Source organism: Drosophila gunungcola, unplaced genomic scaffold (assembly GCF_025200985.1).
Source record: "Drosophila gunungcola strain Sukarami unplaced genomic scaffold, Dgunungcola_SK_2 000001F, whole genome shotgun sequence".
Lineage (NCBI taxonomy): Eukaryota > Metazoa > Arthropoda > Insecta > Diptera > Drosophilidae > Drosophila > Drosophila gunungcola.
In genome coordinates this window covers 15,460,095-15,476,666 of record NW_026453197.1, presented here as the reverse complement: position 1 = coordinate 15,476,666, position 16,572 = coordinate 15,460,095, and the positions used below count along the sequence as shown (strand labels likewise).

The 16,572-nt window shown below is 37.1% G+C and overlaps 3 protein-coding genes across 3 annotated transcripts in view; 1 reads left to right on the top strand and 2 right to left on the bottom strand.

Moving 5' to 3' along the window:
- LOC128263402 (angiotensin-converting enzyme) overlaps positions 1-16,572 on the top strand; it is a 45,683-nt gene that overhangs the window by 16,507 nt on the left and 12,604 nt on the right. The window lies entirely within an intron of this gene.
- Positions 932-1,838, bottom strand: LOC128263407 (uncharacterized). Its single transcript, XM_052998438.1, has 2 exons — positions 1,587-1,838; positions 932-1,529 (listed from the first exon to the last, which is right to left on the bottom strand). The coding sequence occupies exons 1-2, from the start codon at positions 1,779-1,781 to the stop codon at positions 1,137-1,139; spliced, it is 588 nt and encodes a 195-aa protein (XP_052854398.1). The 5' UTR covers positions 1,782-1,838; the 3' UTR covers positions 932-1,136.
- LOC128263406 (MAGE-like protein 2) lies at positions 4,472-6,774 on the bottom strand. Its single transcript, XM_052998437.1, has 2 exons — positions 6,615-6,774; positions 4,472-5,769 (listed from the first exon to the last, which is right to left on the bottom strand). Exons 1-2 carry the CDS (start codon positions 6,624-6,626, stop codon positions 4,948-4,950), a joined length of 834 nt encoding a protein of 277 aa, XP_052854397.1. The 5' UTR covers positions 6,627-6,774; the 3' UTR covers positions 4,472-4,947.

Here is a 16,572-nt window from a genome sequence, read left to right as displayed (position 1 = left end):
CACACGAGCCACGGCTCAGTTTCTCGGGTTAGGACAAGATCAATGTTGCTGGCGTTGGTCAATCCAACAGGCAACTGGTTCTCCCAAAACGAAAGACTCAGGCAGCGAACTTGAAACGCGTACCGTATCGGCTCTTTCTGGACTGCCTGTCATTGCAGTTGATTGCACCGATAAATGTTGCCGGCTCTCGATTGCCGAGCACACGCTCCTACCTCACGTGCTTTAATTGTTGCGTCACTCTTCTCCAGCCCACTTTTCATTTTATTTTTGGCAATTTACCTGCTATTTCTTGGTTTTGCTTAAGTGCCTTAGAGATTATGTGAGAAATTTGCGTAGTGATAGTGAAGTGGCAGACCAAAGATTTTATTACAAATTAACTATAATTTAAATTATGGAAAATTCTACTTCAAATCATTTTACCATTCTTATTTCCTAGTCCATAGTTAGTGTGTTTTTTTTTCTTTAAACTTGCATAAAGTTTTGATAGTCCATGAAAATTTTAAAATACAAAAATGAAGTAAATTATTTATTAAAAGTATTTTTATTTTCTCAGAATTTTAGATTTATAATATATGAATTATTTTTTTTTGTTACATTTAGTGAGAAATGTATCTTATGATCTGATTAATTGGATTGTTATTGTTATTTTATTAGTTTTGAATTAAACTTAAGAAAAATGCCAATATTGTTATTTTAAATTTAAGAATGCCTAAAACAAACAAACAAATTGTAGAACAAAGCATCAAAAACAATATTTTACAAGAAATGTATCTAACATTTTGTAAAATAAATGCCCACAGATATCTTATAAGCATAAACAACCGCGTTTGCCGAAATATCTATTCATATTATTACTAAATATACATTAATCAAACCCGACATTCATTCACAAACAAAGGATGCCCTTTTTATCATCCCGCAACAATATACATTTTAATCTTCTGAAAAAATGAACTTTGTTTTTTATTATTAAGCGTGTCGAACTATTGTGAAATTCAATTTTATCGTTTTTCCACTTTGCTCAAACTGATAAGAACGGTGCTTCACATGAAATTTCTTTCCTACGTATACGTATCTTTTAATTTTGCAAATACTTATTTCCTTTGTGTGTTGAGAGATGTACAATTATTAAAGTTCTACAAAAGAGCTCTTTGCATTTCAGCATCAAATTTTACTTGTAGGTCTTCAGCAATTGACACATTTCTACGTTTCCGAATTTGCCAAGTGATAACAGTAGCAATGGCAATGATCAGTGCAAGAACTCCAAAAATTATTCCTAACGTTAGATGTTTATGGCTATTTTTTATCCTTTCTGCCTTGGAATGTTTAGCTGGATTAATTAAGCTAGAAGGACTAGATGAATCCCCTTCATTTGACTCAGTTGATGTGGTTGAATCGGGTTCTTCTGAAGTAGACGTTGAGATCGTTGTTGCGGTGTCAGTTGTGGTTTCAACGGGCCCGCACAATCCGTCCGGAAACTTTTCGTAGCCTGGGCAACAAATTTCTTCCTCTTGCATTTTTGTTTTTGTCTAAGAATTTTAATTTTTGAAGTTCCACTCGAACGGTGTTTGATATTCAGTGCTTACCACTGTCTTATTCCCTGCTGATATTCCCAAATTTGTAAAATATTTGGCAAAGTTTCCATAGTCGTTCATGGGCTTAACTACGTTTTCTGTATAGCTTACTACCACTTGTCGACGGCACAAATACCTTTCTGGATCACAACTAACCATCTGGTACATCAAAATGCCTAGCACAGTAATTATTAATAACTTAAACATTTTTGCTACTGCAATCCGCTCTGGGGAACAAATAGAATGCAACTGTTTTAACAAATTGAGCAAAAAGAAATTAATTCAAAGGGATTACATGTATGAATAAGATAGGAAAGCTTTTGCAAAGATTAAAGAAAGCTGGAGTAGTGAATTCTTATTTAAATTCGGTAAGAAAGAAGATTTCATCATAAATTGAGCTTTATGTATTGTTATTATATTTGATGCATAGTGCTAGGCTTATTGAACATTCGGTTGGCAAGCGCAAGTCATTCCGATATTCTAAAATGTCGCCTTTCTGTCAACTTTAAGCTGTATTTAGTTATATAAGAAAATAATTTTTTTTTCAGTCATAAAAAATAGTAAATCATTAAATCATAGTAGATTTTTTGTTTCTAAATTTCCTTAATTTCATATAGTAGTTAGTTCGGTTTTTCAGAAAACTAGAAAGGACAAGTGCTAACAACGATTGAACTTATAAAAATAACTGGGGAGTTTTTAAAAATTTGTAAGTTTTGTAGTTTTTATTGGTACTTAAACTTATTGACTTTTTAAGTAATTATCTTTTTTTTTAAATGACTTTTACATATATTAGTCATCTTGGTATCAGTTTTGTGATTTCAGGTAACCACATTTTATTTGTTAAGAAATCATATCTCATTTATTATTTATGACTTCTTACTCACCAAATGGTAACCTCAAAAATCTCCTTAAAATTTAATTTACTTTTAAAGTGCATAGGACTAGGCGGCATACTAAAAATCCTTTTCGACAAGCTCCACTGCATAAAGATCATCTTCTTCAAAGCTTTTATACATATATTTTTTACAAGAACAAAAGCTTTAAACATTTTAATGTGATATTTGTTGCATAGCTTCAGGGTTGCCCATATAATTTACAGTTTGAGAGTTACTGTGACCACAAAATTGACTACAACATTTGTTAAGCTTCTAATAAAATTTGTTTGTTATGCACACAGTCGAAAAAGCAATATATTTAAGGGCTTAGTAATACTGAGCAAAACTTGCAAACACGGCAACAATGTATCTTTAAAATATTTTTTACAAAAAGTTTATTTTCTAGACTTTTAGAAAAAAAAAATGTAAAACAAATTCTTGCTTGAATTCTAGTTTATTGATTGCTTCGGATGTCAGGCCAGTTTTTATTTTTTTCCCATTCCTCATATTCGATTTATCACATACTTTATTTTCCAATGGTGACAAAGCCGTTCGCTTAAAAAAATTTTTATTAGTCATCATTTAAATTACTCTTCATACCATGTCAACCATTTTTTGACGTATTACAAACAAATCTATTTTTTTAAAGTTTATTCAAATTGCAACTCACTGTCAAACTATGTCAAAAAATTCATGTTGCGTTAAAAAATCGTATTCGTAAGGTTTTGCTAACGGTCTGGCTAAATGCACTGTGCATTTTTTAAAACAAAACGATCAAACTTAAAAATTTTTTAAACAGTTTTAACCCTGATTTGGAGGATAAATAAATCATTAAAAGCAAAGAAATGAACAACCAACAATTTGAATAAAATATTTTAGAACTCAAATTTTATGAATAACTTGCAACATAATTGAATGCTAATTAAAGGCTTAAAAAAAGTAAATTTATAATGTAAAATTATGTATTTTTCACACAATTACTTCGGTATCCACGGGATGTTGGTCACTGCCTTTTACAATATAGGTTACCTCAGAATTTTTCCAAATATAGACAACAATTAAAACTAAGGCTATAAATATAAAAATTGCCGTAATTGTACAAATATATATATAATACTTTTCAAAAAATGTCTCTATTTGTTCACATTTTCCATCGGATTCTTTATAGCCAGAGCAACAAACACGTTTCTTTTTTTCCAGTACGGTGTCGGTCTAAGAAATTAAAGTTTTAAATTATTTCAGAATAATTTTATAGTAAAAAGCGCTTACCGTATATTTTTTAAAAAGAAGTTGGTAATAAACGGATATGGTGCCTAAATTATTAACATCTTTTGTAGTAGTATCCAGAGACGTATTGTTAACAGGTTTGTTTTGGTAGCACCAATGAGAATCTCCATCGCCACTAACAATTTTTAAAGCTAAGAAACCCAGCAAAGAAATTATAGCAAGCTTGGACATTATTTTTATTTAATCCGCTCTCGGAAACGTTTAAAAACATACTGCCTGTTGCATTTAAAAAAAACTATATGTATGACTTGTTCTACTGGAGATAAAATTTAGTAGCGTCATCAAAATTTTTTTGAGGATTATCAAACAAACATTTTGAAAATTTTTTGAGTAATCCAAAGAGCTTTACATATTTTAACATCGCATAGTTTTAGGGTTATTTTTTACTGAACTGTGCAACCATTTAATGATTAAGTCTCCTTAAGTTTGTATATTTAAGTTAACTTTTTAGTATTTTTTTTGTTTTTAGTTTTATTGCCTATATATTTACTTGGCATCTATATTTATTGTTTCTAAATAATGTTTATATTTTAATGAATATCAGGCCTATACAAATTTTCGTAAAGATAGCTTTAAATATATGCTAATCTGTGAATTTATTGGAAAAAATCAACGAATAGTATTTACTTAGCTAAAATAGTGGGAAAGTCCTGAATATAATCCTCAATCAAACATTGGCTTTAAATCGTCTTGATGGTGGACGTTATACAAAATATTAAAGATAATTGAATAAAACTGGCACTTTTTTTAATTTTCGTTTTATTTACATTATTTAAATATGTACAAACATTTCATAGAAAAGAAATTGACATGAAAAAGTCGAAGGAGCAACTCGTCAGCAGTTATTTCTCAGTGATTGTCTACAAAAGCACTGTACACGCGGTGGAATCGGAAGCCAGGAGACAGGCACTTTCTGAACGCCCCCAGAGATGGGTTTTTGGCAAGCATTCTAGATGGGATTGCGTCAGACGCGTGATTTTCTCCTGCTTCGGGATTCCGCCTAGAATTTCGGTTGGTATCACAAACTAAAACTAAATTTGTAAGTCGTACGTGGGCGGTTGCTGGGCGTGGTAAAGATGGTGATTGGGGGTGCTCGAATCTTAATGTTTTCGTTTCTCATTTTTGGATACTTTCGACTTGTGTTGTTGGTTGGCTCGCCTTCACCCGATTTCACTTCTCAGTTGGCCCTCGACAGCAGTGCATCAATTGATCTACTTTTTGTGGAGGTAGCCACCGTGGCCGGAGCTGCCGTAGGAGGAGATTCCGTGGCCAGAGACGCCGTACGAGGAGATGCCATGGCCGGACAGGCCATGTCCGGAGTAGCCGGAGATGCCGTGTCCGGAGATGCCGTGGCTAACGTAGGCCGGAGCGGCGGCCACGGTGTGGGTGACGGCCACGGCGGGCTTCACATGGCTCTCCACATGGACGGGCACGGGCACGGCCACCTTGTAGGGCACCGGGCGCTCCACGTGCACGGGGACCTTGTGGATGACGCGCTTCTCAACGGTGTATGGCACGGGCTTCTCCACGGGCACGGGATAGGGCTTGTCCACGTGCACGGTGTAGGGACGATCGACGGGGATCTTGACGGGCACACGGATCACCTTCTCCACGGGGTAGGGCTGGGGCACCTCGACGGGCACCTTAACGATCTCCTTCACGGGCACATGGACAATCTTCTCCACGGGGTAGGGCTGTGGCACGGGCACCTTCACGGGATAGGTGACGGTCTTCTCCACGGGATAGGGCACGTGGCGCTCCACTTGGTAGGGCACCTGAACGGTCCTCACCACGGTGTTGGTGTGCACCTGGGTGGGCAGCTCGGCAACGGCGGGGGCCACTCCGATTCCAATGCCCGATCCCAGGATGGCGCCGCCTCCCGCCGACGGTCCGTAGCCGTAGCCCAGGCCGTGGCCAATGCCGCGCTTCTCCTGCTTCTTCTCAGCGGGCTCGGCCGCCTCCACAAGCTTCTTGGGCGCCTCCTCGCTGGCGCTGGCCACCAGCACGCACATCGCCACAAGGCCGAAAATGAGCTGCAATGGCACAAACGAAAATTATATGGTAAATTCGATTGGAGCCCAAATGGGGTTGACCACGTTATGCAACTGCAGACGCTTCCGCCTCCGCCTACCCGGTCACTCCATAATTTGGAATATGACAATTATGCAATGGCTGGAAAGTTGGCTGGGCAATCAGCCAAGTTCAATTGCGGCCTAGGCCCCCTTACATATTGGGCATGCGGCGTATACTTAATGTGGATTGAAGTTTTCGCAATGCTTTGGGTAAATTTCAAATTAGCAAAGGTGGCCAAAACGAAATGTCGAGTATTATAAAATTTTCAGTTTCTTAAAGGTATATATTTGAAATTTTTTGTTCCTAAAATGCAGTTAAATAGTTAATAACTTTTTGGTCCATAAAAATTATGTTTCACTGATTCTAAAAATTTGTTTACATTCGAGAAACTATTTTTTGATATGTGTTAGGTTTTTTTGATTATAGTTTTAAATAATTTTTTTTGGTATATTCTAAGAACTATTTTTTTTTAAAGCAAAAATTTACCAAAAAATACTTGTATAGTTTTTACTGCTTTAAATATTATTTGTCTAAATATAGCTTTTTCAGCTATTTAAAAAATGGAAACTAAGAAGTCCTGACACTAAAATGAAATATATATGTGACAGCTTAGAATATCCATTTATTCCTTGAGTTGAAACAGGCTGCTTTAATCAAACAACAATTTGTTTCTATACATTTCTTTTAATTGCTACACCAAAAATATATTTTTTTTTAACCACTTTAACTGAAATCGAGTTCTTGAAGCACAATTATTCTAAGTAACACTTTGAAGGAGAACACACTGAGCTCAGACCGGACATACCATGGATTTCATTTTGCACTAGGTTTAGCTCCTCAACACTTTGCGATCAAGATGGGCTTGTATGTCTCAACCAACCCGCAACAGTTAACTGAATAATTTCGCACAAACGCAGCGAGCTTTTATATGGCCGATGCTGTGGCGGGATTGTCTTCAGCCGCGGCTGCGCAGTCGCGTCGCATCTAGATCGCAGCAGCCGGGCGAAAAAGCTCGCTCTCTCTGTTAGCCTGAATTAGCCTCGCTCTCTTGGCCAACAATCCGTGTGAGGCCCAAAGGAAATGCGTCACCAGGCGAGCTTTTCGCGAGGGTGCTTCACACGGACAGCGTCCGTGTCATTTGTGTGATCTGCGCCTGTGTGCGTGCGTATCTGTGAGTTGTTTAGCCTCAACTATAGCAATCTTTGGGATAAAATCGCTTCAAATACAAAGTACTTGGGCCACAGCGCAGTGGAAAGGAGCTTGTGATTAAAACCTTACGAAAATAATTTAAGTTAATAAGCCTAAAAGGACTTTTGATCCTTGCTCCAAAAATCGGTATATCTCAATTATTTGTAACCTTCACTAGAGTAATAAAAAAATAGTAGTGCAACTTATTTTATATATCACTACTAGTTTTTTTTTGATTTGTAGCTCGCTAAGTTTACAGAATTTTCTATGTGTGGAATTATTAAATATATGGTTTATACTTTGCCCGGTTATTCAATCTCTATAATTTCCTGCAGTTCCCCAATACAATTATTTTGGTTAGACCAGTAATAAATATTTACATGTAAACAATTATAAACACACAATTAATAAAAAGTGTTTTGTTTGGTTTAAAATTGTTGAGATAAACATTTTTTTTTTACAATAATTAAACACAAAAATGTTTCACATTTAAACAGCTCACACAACTAAATCATTCAAAGAAAAATGTTGCCTAACACCTAAAAACGGCTTAGAAATATTAACACATAGAGCTTAAAAAAAATATGTCATAATAATAATCAAAATTATTAAATAATTAAACCAAATATTTTTTAAGTGACGCGAAAATCTCACTTTCGTTAGTTTTATTCAGATTTTCAAAGCCATGGGGCATAAAAACCTGACCACGAGCACTTCAGTCACATAATTAAATTAGGCGCAATGGCCAAAATGTTCCAAAGCCATAAGTCAAATTCACATTAGCCACACATTTTCCAAAAATTTCAGGTTGCAACTGCAGTTGCAGTTTCAGTTGCAGTTGCATATTCAATGTAAATTGCTCGGGTGTAAAAAAAAAAAACATGCGCCGCAGAGTCTGCTTGATTCTGTGTGGCTTCGTGACTGAACTTTTGATCTCTGATTTGTGTTTGGTGCTCAGTATTCTTGTTTGCTTCGCTTTTCTGTTGCTTTTTGGCCAGGCTCAGTCGTTCAGCTCAAGCCTTGATATAGGTGCATTGATTGAATGCTGCGGCGGTGTGGGTAATTTGACATTTTAATGCTGCAGAGGAAATACTCGCCAATGGCCATGTAAATGGAACGTGTGAACAATGAGTGGACCGCAAACGCGCACAAAGGAGAACAAATGCCGGCCAAATCATGTTGGATTTATGTGCATTAAATTAATTGTGGGCATTATGCCCGGACATAATGGCAGCCGAGCGTATTAGGCTTTGTAATGTGCAGTTGAAGGCGAAGGTCGGCAGACATCATCACCATGATCACCACGATCATCGCGATTATCACGATCATCAGCATCACAAACGGTGGCAAAGTCTGAGTCAAAGTTGAACTAAATTCGTGGCTTTTGTGAGCTCCGGGTGGTGCTGGTGGTGGCGGTGATTAGGCCTTGCCCATGTGCTAAAGCTTCTTTTGTGGCCAGCTCGTTGACTAATGGGAGGCTATTCCATAGACAGAGCCGCAGAATCTCCGCACTGCAGCCGAGCGGATGACTTAAGCGGCTCAACAAAAATATGCAAACCAAACTCGAATTCAACGGCTAACAAAAGAGCCCAGACCACCGAGCTCAAGTTCAAGTTTATGCATCGTGTTTTGATCGGTGCGGTTTCTTATTCATCGCTCGGTTTTTATGGTTTTTCTAGATCACTTTCATTTTGTTGTTGATTCGCCAACATTTGAATAAACGGACAGAGATAGATCGAAGATCTTAACTCAAAGAGTGGTTTTTGATTTTAAAAGCAACTAGCGCTCGGGTACTCGGGTTTTATAAGCTTATTTTTAATTTTAATTTATTTCCTTTCTCAAGAAAACTTTTTTTATTTATAAAAAAATAAAAATATTTAAAGTTATTATGTCATTAACTTCTTTGTATCTGTTTCACCACTATGAAAAAACACAAATAACGCAATGATTAGAGGTTTTTTTTTTAATTTAATTAACATTTTTAATTCATTTTTTATATATTTATTTATTTCACAAATTTTTAATTACCCAAAACCATTTCTTAAATGATCTCTAAAATCAGACGAAAATCAATATGAAAGGCTCAAAATAAATTAGAAAGTAGCCGATTTTTACAAGAACCATATGATAACACTGAGAAATAAAAAATCAATATTTGAATATTCAATTTCCGTTCATATATTCAAATAATGTTATTTTCAGTTCACAGATCTAGAAGTCATTTGCATATGATTATATCGGAGTCTGTTAAAGAGGAGGGTCTTTTATTAGTTAATTTGTTGTTTGACATTTCGCGTTCACTGGCTGGCAGTCTAGCCAATATAATTAACTAATGCGAAAGTGACGTCAAAGCTCGGCTTATAATCAAAAAGAAATGTTTAAAACTAAGACGAGCACTTTGAAGCTTAGATGCTCTTAAAAAAATTATTAGCGATAGATCTGTTGATAAAAAATTCATGAAAATCTACTGAATTATAAATTTGTTTGTTTTAATATGTCGTTAATATTCCTATTGGGAACTGGTTGTCATACATTAACTTTTTAATAATTTGATTTGGTACAGTATTTACACCCATCAATATAATCAATAAACTTGTCTCCCTCTGTTATAACCTTTGTTCTAGAGGAATCACGTCTGAAATTTATGGATATTTTGGGGGTTTTTGTTGAAAAGTAAAGATTATATAACCAAACGAAATAAAAATGTTAAAAACAGATTTGTTTATATACTCTTAGTCGGTGATGCTGCTCAGTAATGTTCTTCTCGGCCAGCCAATTGTGTCATTAAAAATGATTTAGATCTAAGACAGCAAACACCTTTCGTGCTAGCAGGCCATTAATTATGCAATAAACAAAGTACCAAAATAAAGCTATTCAAATTTGCTTAACCGCTTTTTCGCAAGCTTTAATCGGCTTTCGGCAGCCAAAGGCAAAAACCCCGAAAACAAGAAGTTTGCTAAAAGGAATAAAACATTTTATATAGATGGTAATTAACAAGCCGAACACAACAGACGGTCATTTGTTATAGGGCAGAAGCACTCATGGATTTCATTCAAGCAAGTTCGATTTATTGAGCACTGCTTAACATTTGTCATTAGCCATTTGTTAGCAACTTTTTTGCCCCTAAGAGCATTCTCTCATTGCGTTTGCTCCAGTTTTGAGATGCCACGCATTTGTCAATCGAATGCCGAACATGTTTTGATGTCTGATCCGTGCAAATATGCCCCAAACTGATTAAGTTTGCTTTGCTTTTTTGGCCAATCAAAAGTGTGGAACCACTTTTTGTGCTGCAGCCAACTAATTGCGGCTTAATTCGAGTTGATTTCTAAATTGTCTAAAGTGGATCTCCGAAAGTAAACTCAAATATACTGTAGTAGTGAAGAGTTGCTGAGTTCTTCAAATCAAAGTTGATTAGCATAAGGAAGCTGCTACCAATCAAAACATATTATCATCCACTTCTATTTCGCCCTGCTCATCATCAGATTTTAAACTGGTTAATTTATCATAATCAACAGTTCCGAAAGGAAACTGCGAAGGTAATGCTACCAAGCACTGAAAAAGTAAGTGCTTTATATAATTGAGCACTTTTTTTAACTGTTCACAACATTCAGTCAGGGTCTTTTTTCGGCCGTAGATCAAGCAGAAATTTATCATAATTAAAGAGACGCCGAGCGACATAATTTGACCCAAATTTTGGAAATTGAAATTGGAATGCGAATGAAGTGGCAAAAGGTTTTCTTTGGACGGTCATAAACCGTTTCGTGCTGGAGCTAAGGTCTTTTGGAGCTAAGCTTGAGGTTGAGCCGAGTTTGACTTGGGGCTTGTGCTCGGGCAAATAACATTTGTCAATTGAAATGGCCAGAAAAACAGAAACTTGTACCCACTGCGGGTCGAAGACAATCGTGCAAAACCTTCGACATTTAATTTTGTTTCGTTTTTGTTTATCTTTGGTCTGCACGTTTGGTTAGCAAAGAAAATTGTCTAGAAAACCAAAGCAAAAAAAAAAAAAAACAGTTTACATGGAGTAATTTTTGCTGCTTCTTTTTTCGTCTGATAATTGCCCGCAAAAAGGTCACAAGAGAGGCGAAAAAAATTTTTTGATTCGCTAGTTGATGGACATTATTTTTCGCCACTGTTTTGGCCTCAACACCCTCATAATGAACAACAATAATGACCTCTGACAGGCAGTTCGCACTTAAATCTCCCTGGGCTGTAATATTTTTGGGAAAACTCCAGTTCGTAGTTAGCTTAACAATGGCTAGCAGAGCAAAAAATGGCCAAAACGAATCTCTTGATTTGACATTTTCCATGTAATTGGCCAAATGCGGTTAGGGGCCCGGCCCCGCTTCGAACCTTGAATTACCAGACCAAGAAAATAATTCCGCAGCACCGCCTTCGATCGCCGCCGAACACGAAGTGCACACGGAACCAGACTCTGTACTCCATAGACCCAAAAAAAGAGAACCTGAGTAACCCAGCGATCTTGGCGGCTGAATCCAGTGAAGAACTGGCTGGCACGCCCACTGCAACGCCCACACAAACACCTACAGCAGCCAGTTTGGCTCCCCAAAAATCGTAAATAATGCAAATAAAGATATTAGTTGAGTTTCGTCGTGAGTGCCTATATAAAAAATTTAAAATCTAGATAGCAAATACAGGTATTTAATATTGAAGAGGTACAGAATTTTTATTCAAATTTTAAGTGCTCTTTATGTTCCGAATTTACCATTTTAAGTTAATTGGGAATATGGAAATTAATTTATCTTAGATCCTGACAAACGTTTTTAGACGTCTTGAAAGCCATTCTTGTGGTCAGTTTTTTTTATTGCTTGCCGACTTAATCGGCATTCTTGGTTCCATGTTTGAAACGAACTCGTGTTTGGCAATAAAAATAAATAAATCATTTTGAACTCTGGCCATTGTTCGGTTGTACGAAAACTCAGCAGCAATTAGTGCAAAAAAGTTTACAAACAATAAGATCAGAAAAACAGAACGAAAGACAATAGTTTTGCAGGCCTGGGAATTATGTCATTTGCTCGACTTTTGTTTTTGCATTTTATGCAAGACGGCAGAGTGTGAGAGTGTGTGTAACACCCTGTGCAGAGATGTTAATTTAGAGTATTATGAAGCAAGCATAGTAATTCCCAAGCCACATATATTTGTCAACACCCAAAACTCAACTGAAATGTCTTTAAAATTATTAATCAAATAAAAAAATGAAAATGTTAATATTTCTATTTCTAAAATGGTAAAAACCTTTCTGCATAACAATTTAATGAACATTGTAAAATTCTACGTGTAATTGTATCAAATAATAATTAACTGGTAAAACATCAAAATAAAAATTCTACTTAATAAGACTATTGTTTCTTAATTTGCCCAACTAACCCAAACTAACAGACAGTTTCAATTGGTCGATTGACATTTAGTCTAGTACACTCCTGTCACGCCCACACGGATCAATGAAAAATTAGGCAAATGATTCGAGTGCAACAACATGTCATGACTCGAGTCGACTTTGTGAAATAAAAAATTACTAATATCAACAGCAGCCATCCCACAGAAGACAATGAATGGACAGAAAACGGAGCCAGTTTGCTGCAAATGCCACAGTGACACACTAACTGGGTGACTCCAAAAGCCGCCACAGCAACAGCAGCAGCAACAACAACAACAACAACAACATTGCCTAAATGCAAAAACAAAAATTATGCAACTTATCCAAAGTATCGCTTTTTCGAGCAGCTGCAGCAAGTCGCAGCATGGTAGTTGGCTGGCTGGACTTGGACTCCTGCAGTCACCGCTGCAGCCAGATTTGGGAATCTGCCGCTGGGGCTGTTTGATTTCTTTGGCTTTTGGGAAAGATGTTTTCCAAGATATTTTCCAAGAGATTTTCCTATTCAATTTGGGACTGTCATGCCCTTATAAAGGCGTTGGCCCAACTTTGTTGGCCAACGCTTGACACAGTTTACCAAAGATAGATAGAGAACTTGAAGGAGTGTCCACAGGCCCAGAGAAACACTTTCAATACGGAAATGCCAGTTGAATGGGGATAAATCGCGCTGGAATCCAGTTCGTTGCCTGAGTCTTTTGTTTCGTTCGCTGGACGCAGGTGAAAGGATTCGCGCAGCTTTCGTGCGGGATAAAGCACACCCGTGTTCGAGAGACTAGGCCAGACCAGACCACAATTTACGGCCATAACTCAAAAGAGGAATTGCATAATCGGATTGAAGGCGATGCGGTAGCAACTGTGCGCTTAATTGTTTGCAATTTGAATGTATCAGATGGGGCGGAGATGGGTACGGTCAGGTAGTTAAGCAGAAGTCAAGGAGTCCAAGAAGTCATAACTCGCTGTCAAGATATGATCTGGAGCTCCGCATAAATGGAAAGGATAGCATTTATGGAGTTTGACACTTTAATTTAAAAGTACTTTTAGTTTAGTTTAGTTTAGTTTAGTTTTGTCGTTTCTGTATTTAAAAATAACACCTTGCTATAAATTGTGGTGATTTTCATAATGGGGACATAATGGGGCTAAATTTAAGAAAAAACCAAAAAAAAAAAATATTTTTTATTTTTTTGTATAATAAGGTTGGTTTTTGAATTAAATTAATTGGAAACTTTAACTGAAATGCCATGGTGTTAGCTCACAAAACTGAAACATAAAACTTGAAGAAGCAGTAAAATATGTAATTACTGAATTAATCATGCCTATTTTTTTTTATAGTTTTTCGTAGTATTCTGATGTGCTGTCTTAAGTTACAACTCATCGCCGTTGGGGTCAACAGTCTTAGCATTTAGCTAAAATGCGGTCATGCACCATGTCAGCTGCATTGTGGCCATAAAAATGATTTCGTTTGCCGTTGGCTGGCCAAATCAACCGGCAAGCATTTGTGCAGAAGCAACAGAAGACACATACGATACGATATAGGGGGGATCTTGTGGGAGGGTCTTTGGAGGGGGCTCGGATTGAATAGGAGTCACTGGGATTTCCAGATTGCCTCAGACATTCGCTTCACTTGACTTGCGCACCGGCGACTTCGATTACGTTTGTTTGCAATTTGAGTTTCGGTTTTTGGTTTCGGTTTTGGGTTTTGAGTTTTGTGATCGAGAAACTGGTGCAGGTTTTTTGTGCAAACTGCTGGCAAACAGACAGGCATTTTAGCAAAATGGAAAAAAAATCAAAGACTAAAACTAAACCAATTCATTTCGCAATCGGTCGACAACTGTTTGACGTTGCAGACGCATTCGACTTAGATTTTGGCGATGGACATGTTGGTGGTGACCTTCAAAACGCCACCGACTGGATGGTCGTTCATTAGAGCAAAAGTTTCGCATTTGGCAACATGTGGATCGTCTTTCGGTGGCCTTTCTCAGATAATTGCGAAAATGCGGTTTAAGCTAGCTATCTTTTGTCGTTCGATGTTGCGATTGTGTCTCCATTATTTTGTGGCAATTAATTAAGCTTCAGAAAATATGCGTACCTCCCCCATCATCAAATCGTTCCCACCGATCGGTGTATGAAATATTCTTTTAATTGGCCACCATTGGCGGTTGGCGTCGGTCTCTCGGCCGGAATGGTTATCATTGCGAAATGCTGCAACTCAGGCAATTCCTTCGGATGTCTGGGACCCAATCAATGCGGCGTGTGTGGGATCTCTTTTTCGATTATGGGCGGATACATTAACCGATGATTTATGAGTTGACAGTGCTCCAGTTATGAGCTTCGCTGATATTGCGGATGTTACTTATGCATATTCATGTACAATTTTTAAAGAAGAAGCAATTGTGGAGCTAAAAATTAACTTTGATTTTATTTATTTTGTGCGATAATATTAAGTTATTGAAAAAAGATTTATTGTTGCCAATTCCATAAACGACAAGAAATTTATGAATACAGTAGCATATATATTTATGCAAAAAATTTGTTTATTGCGTTATTATAACTTTTGGAAATGCGAACCCCTTCACGTGCATCGTGAATCAAAGTCCCTAAAGTTAAAGAGAAAACCATTACTATGAAGTACCCTTTGATACAATCTTATGCATTTTATGCAGTTATTAGCCATTAATATATATTTTTGTATTTAATTACTATGGGGAATTCTTGTTCAAACTAATTTGAAGTAATTAGACCGTAAGCTCGGCGACAATTAAGCTTGATAGAGAGATCCGCTTTGTAATTGCAAGCGTTGCATAACCCGAAACACAAACCAAGTCAAGAACGAAACAAATGTTGGTATATGGGTGTAAGAATGGGAACATGCACGTTTGCACAACACCTTCGAGTGGCAATTGTCAAGAGCGGAATATAATTCGTAACAAATTATGGTTGAAAATACAGAATTACGAGTGCATGTAAGTGCGGCTGGGGCACCTGCCACGCCCACAAATGGATGGTGTGCTCATGTTGTCCGCAAAGTCGCCGACCTTCGGCCAAAGCTAAATGAATTCTTTGGCCTGGAACTGGTTCTGTCCAGAGACGGATCGGCTCTCTTTTGTTTCTAAATCGTAGTCGAAGGAAATTAAGTCAGAAATTAACAAGAACGGGTGACTTTTTATTAGAAAGTTGTTTCAGTTCCGTCTTTGGCGCGATCAGCGTCCTTGGGATCGAAGACCAAAGTCATCCACAGGGCTTTGGCCTTACACATTAAAATACAAAATACAAACGGATCATCCCGAAAACAAATGTGCTAATCTCTAATATATGGTAAGCATGTTTAGAAAAACTGTTTTAATTGCCCTCGTTTGGGTAATAAGTAAGATGGACAAACCGGATTCTTGTTTGAAGTAAACAAATGCTAAGTAGCCCTAAACTTAATTGATTCAATTCATCAAAAGCAAACATGCTAAGCTAAGAAGTTTTTGCAGTTTGAAAGTTGATATTTTGGTATTTGATGAGGAAAAACCCCGCTAAGTTCGTTCACTTGTCGTAAAAAACTGAAAACCGTCATTAAATATCAAGTGTCTGCTCTTCTTTTGTCCGTCGGCCAGTCCTACGCATGTGGCTAAATGTTACTCGAAATTTACGAGCGACTTTTAAATGAACTCAACTGACGTTGACTTGGGAATGGATGGGAATGGAGAAGTGCACGTCATCTTCCGACGACCTTGCTCACGTCTTCTCTGCATCTGCAAATGTATCTGAATCTTTTTCTGTATTGTATCTGTATCTGATCACAGCTCATCTCGGTTTTTTACATCACTTGGCCTGTAATCGATTAGCCTATGAGCTCGTCTGCTGGTGGCATCCTCGACTTGATATTTCCTTCCGCCTCAATGCAATTGCAATGCCAATTTGGGTCATGTCACCCCAGGTGACTGGCATGGTGAGAGGATTTTCGGAATTAAAGACCAGGAAGGCCTTTTATTTTGACTAAGTATTATTGATATATTAAAGTTTAAGTGGCACTTAATTACAAGCATGAAGGATTAACCTCTGACTGTTATAAATTAATTATTGGTATCCTGTTAAGCACCTTGAGTTTTGAAAGTATTTTTTGTTTGGTTTTGGTTTTCATATTTTATTGAAAAGGTCTTGGTAAAAGATTGAACTTATTTTGGGTACTCTTCTTTTT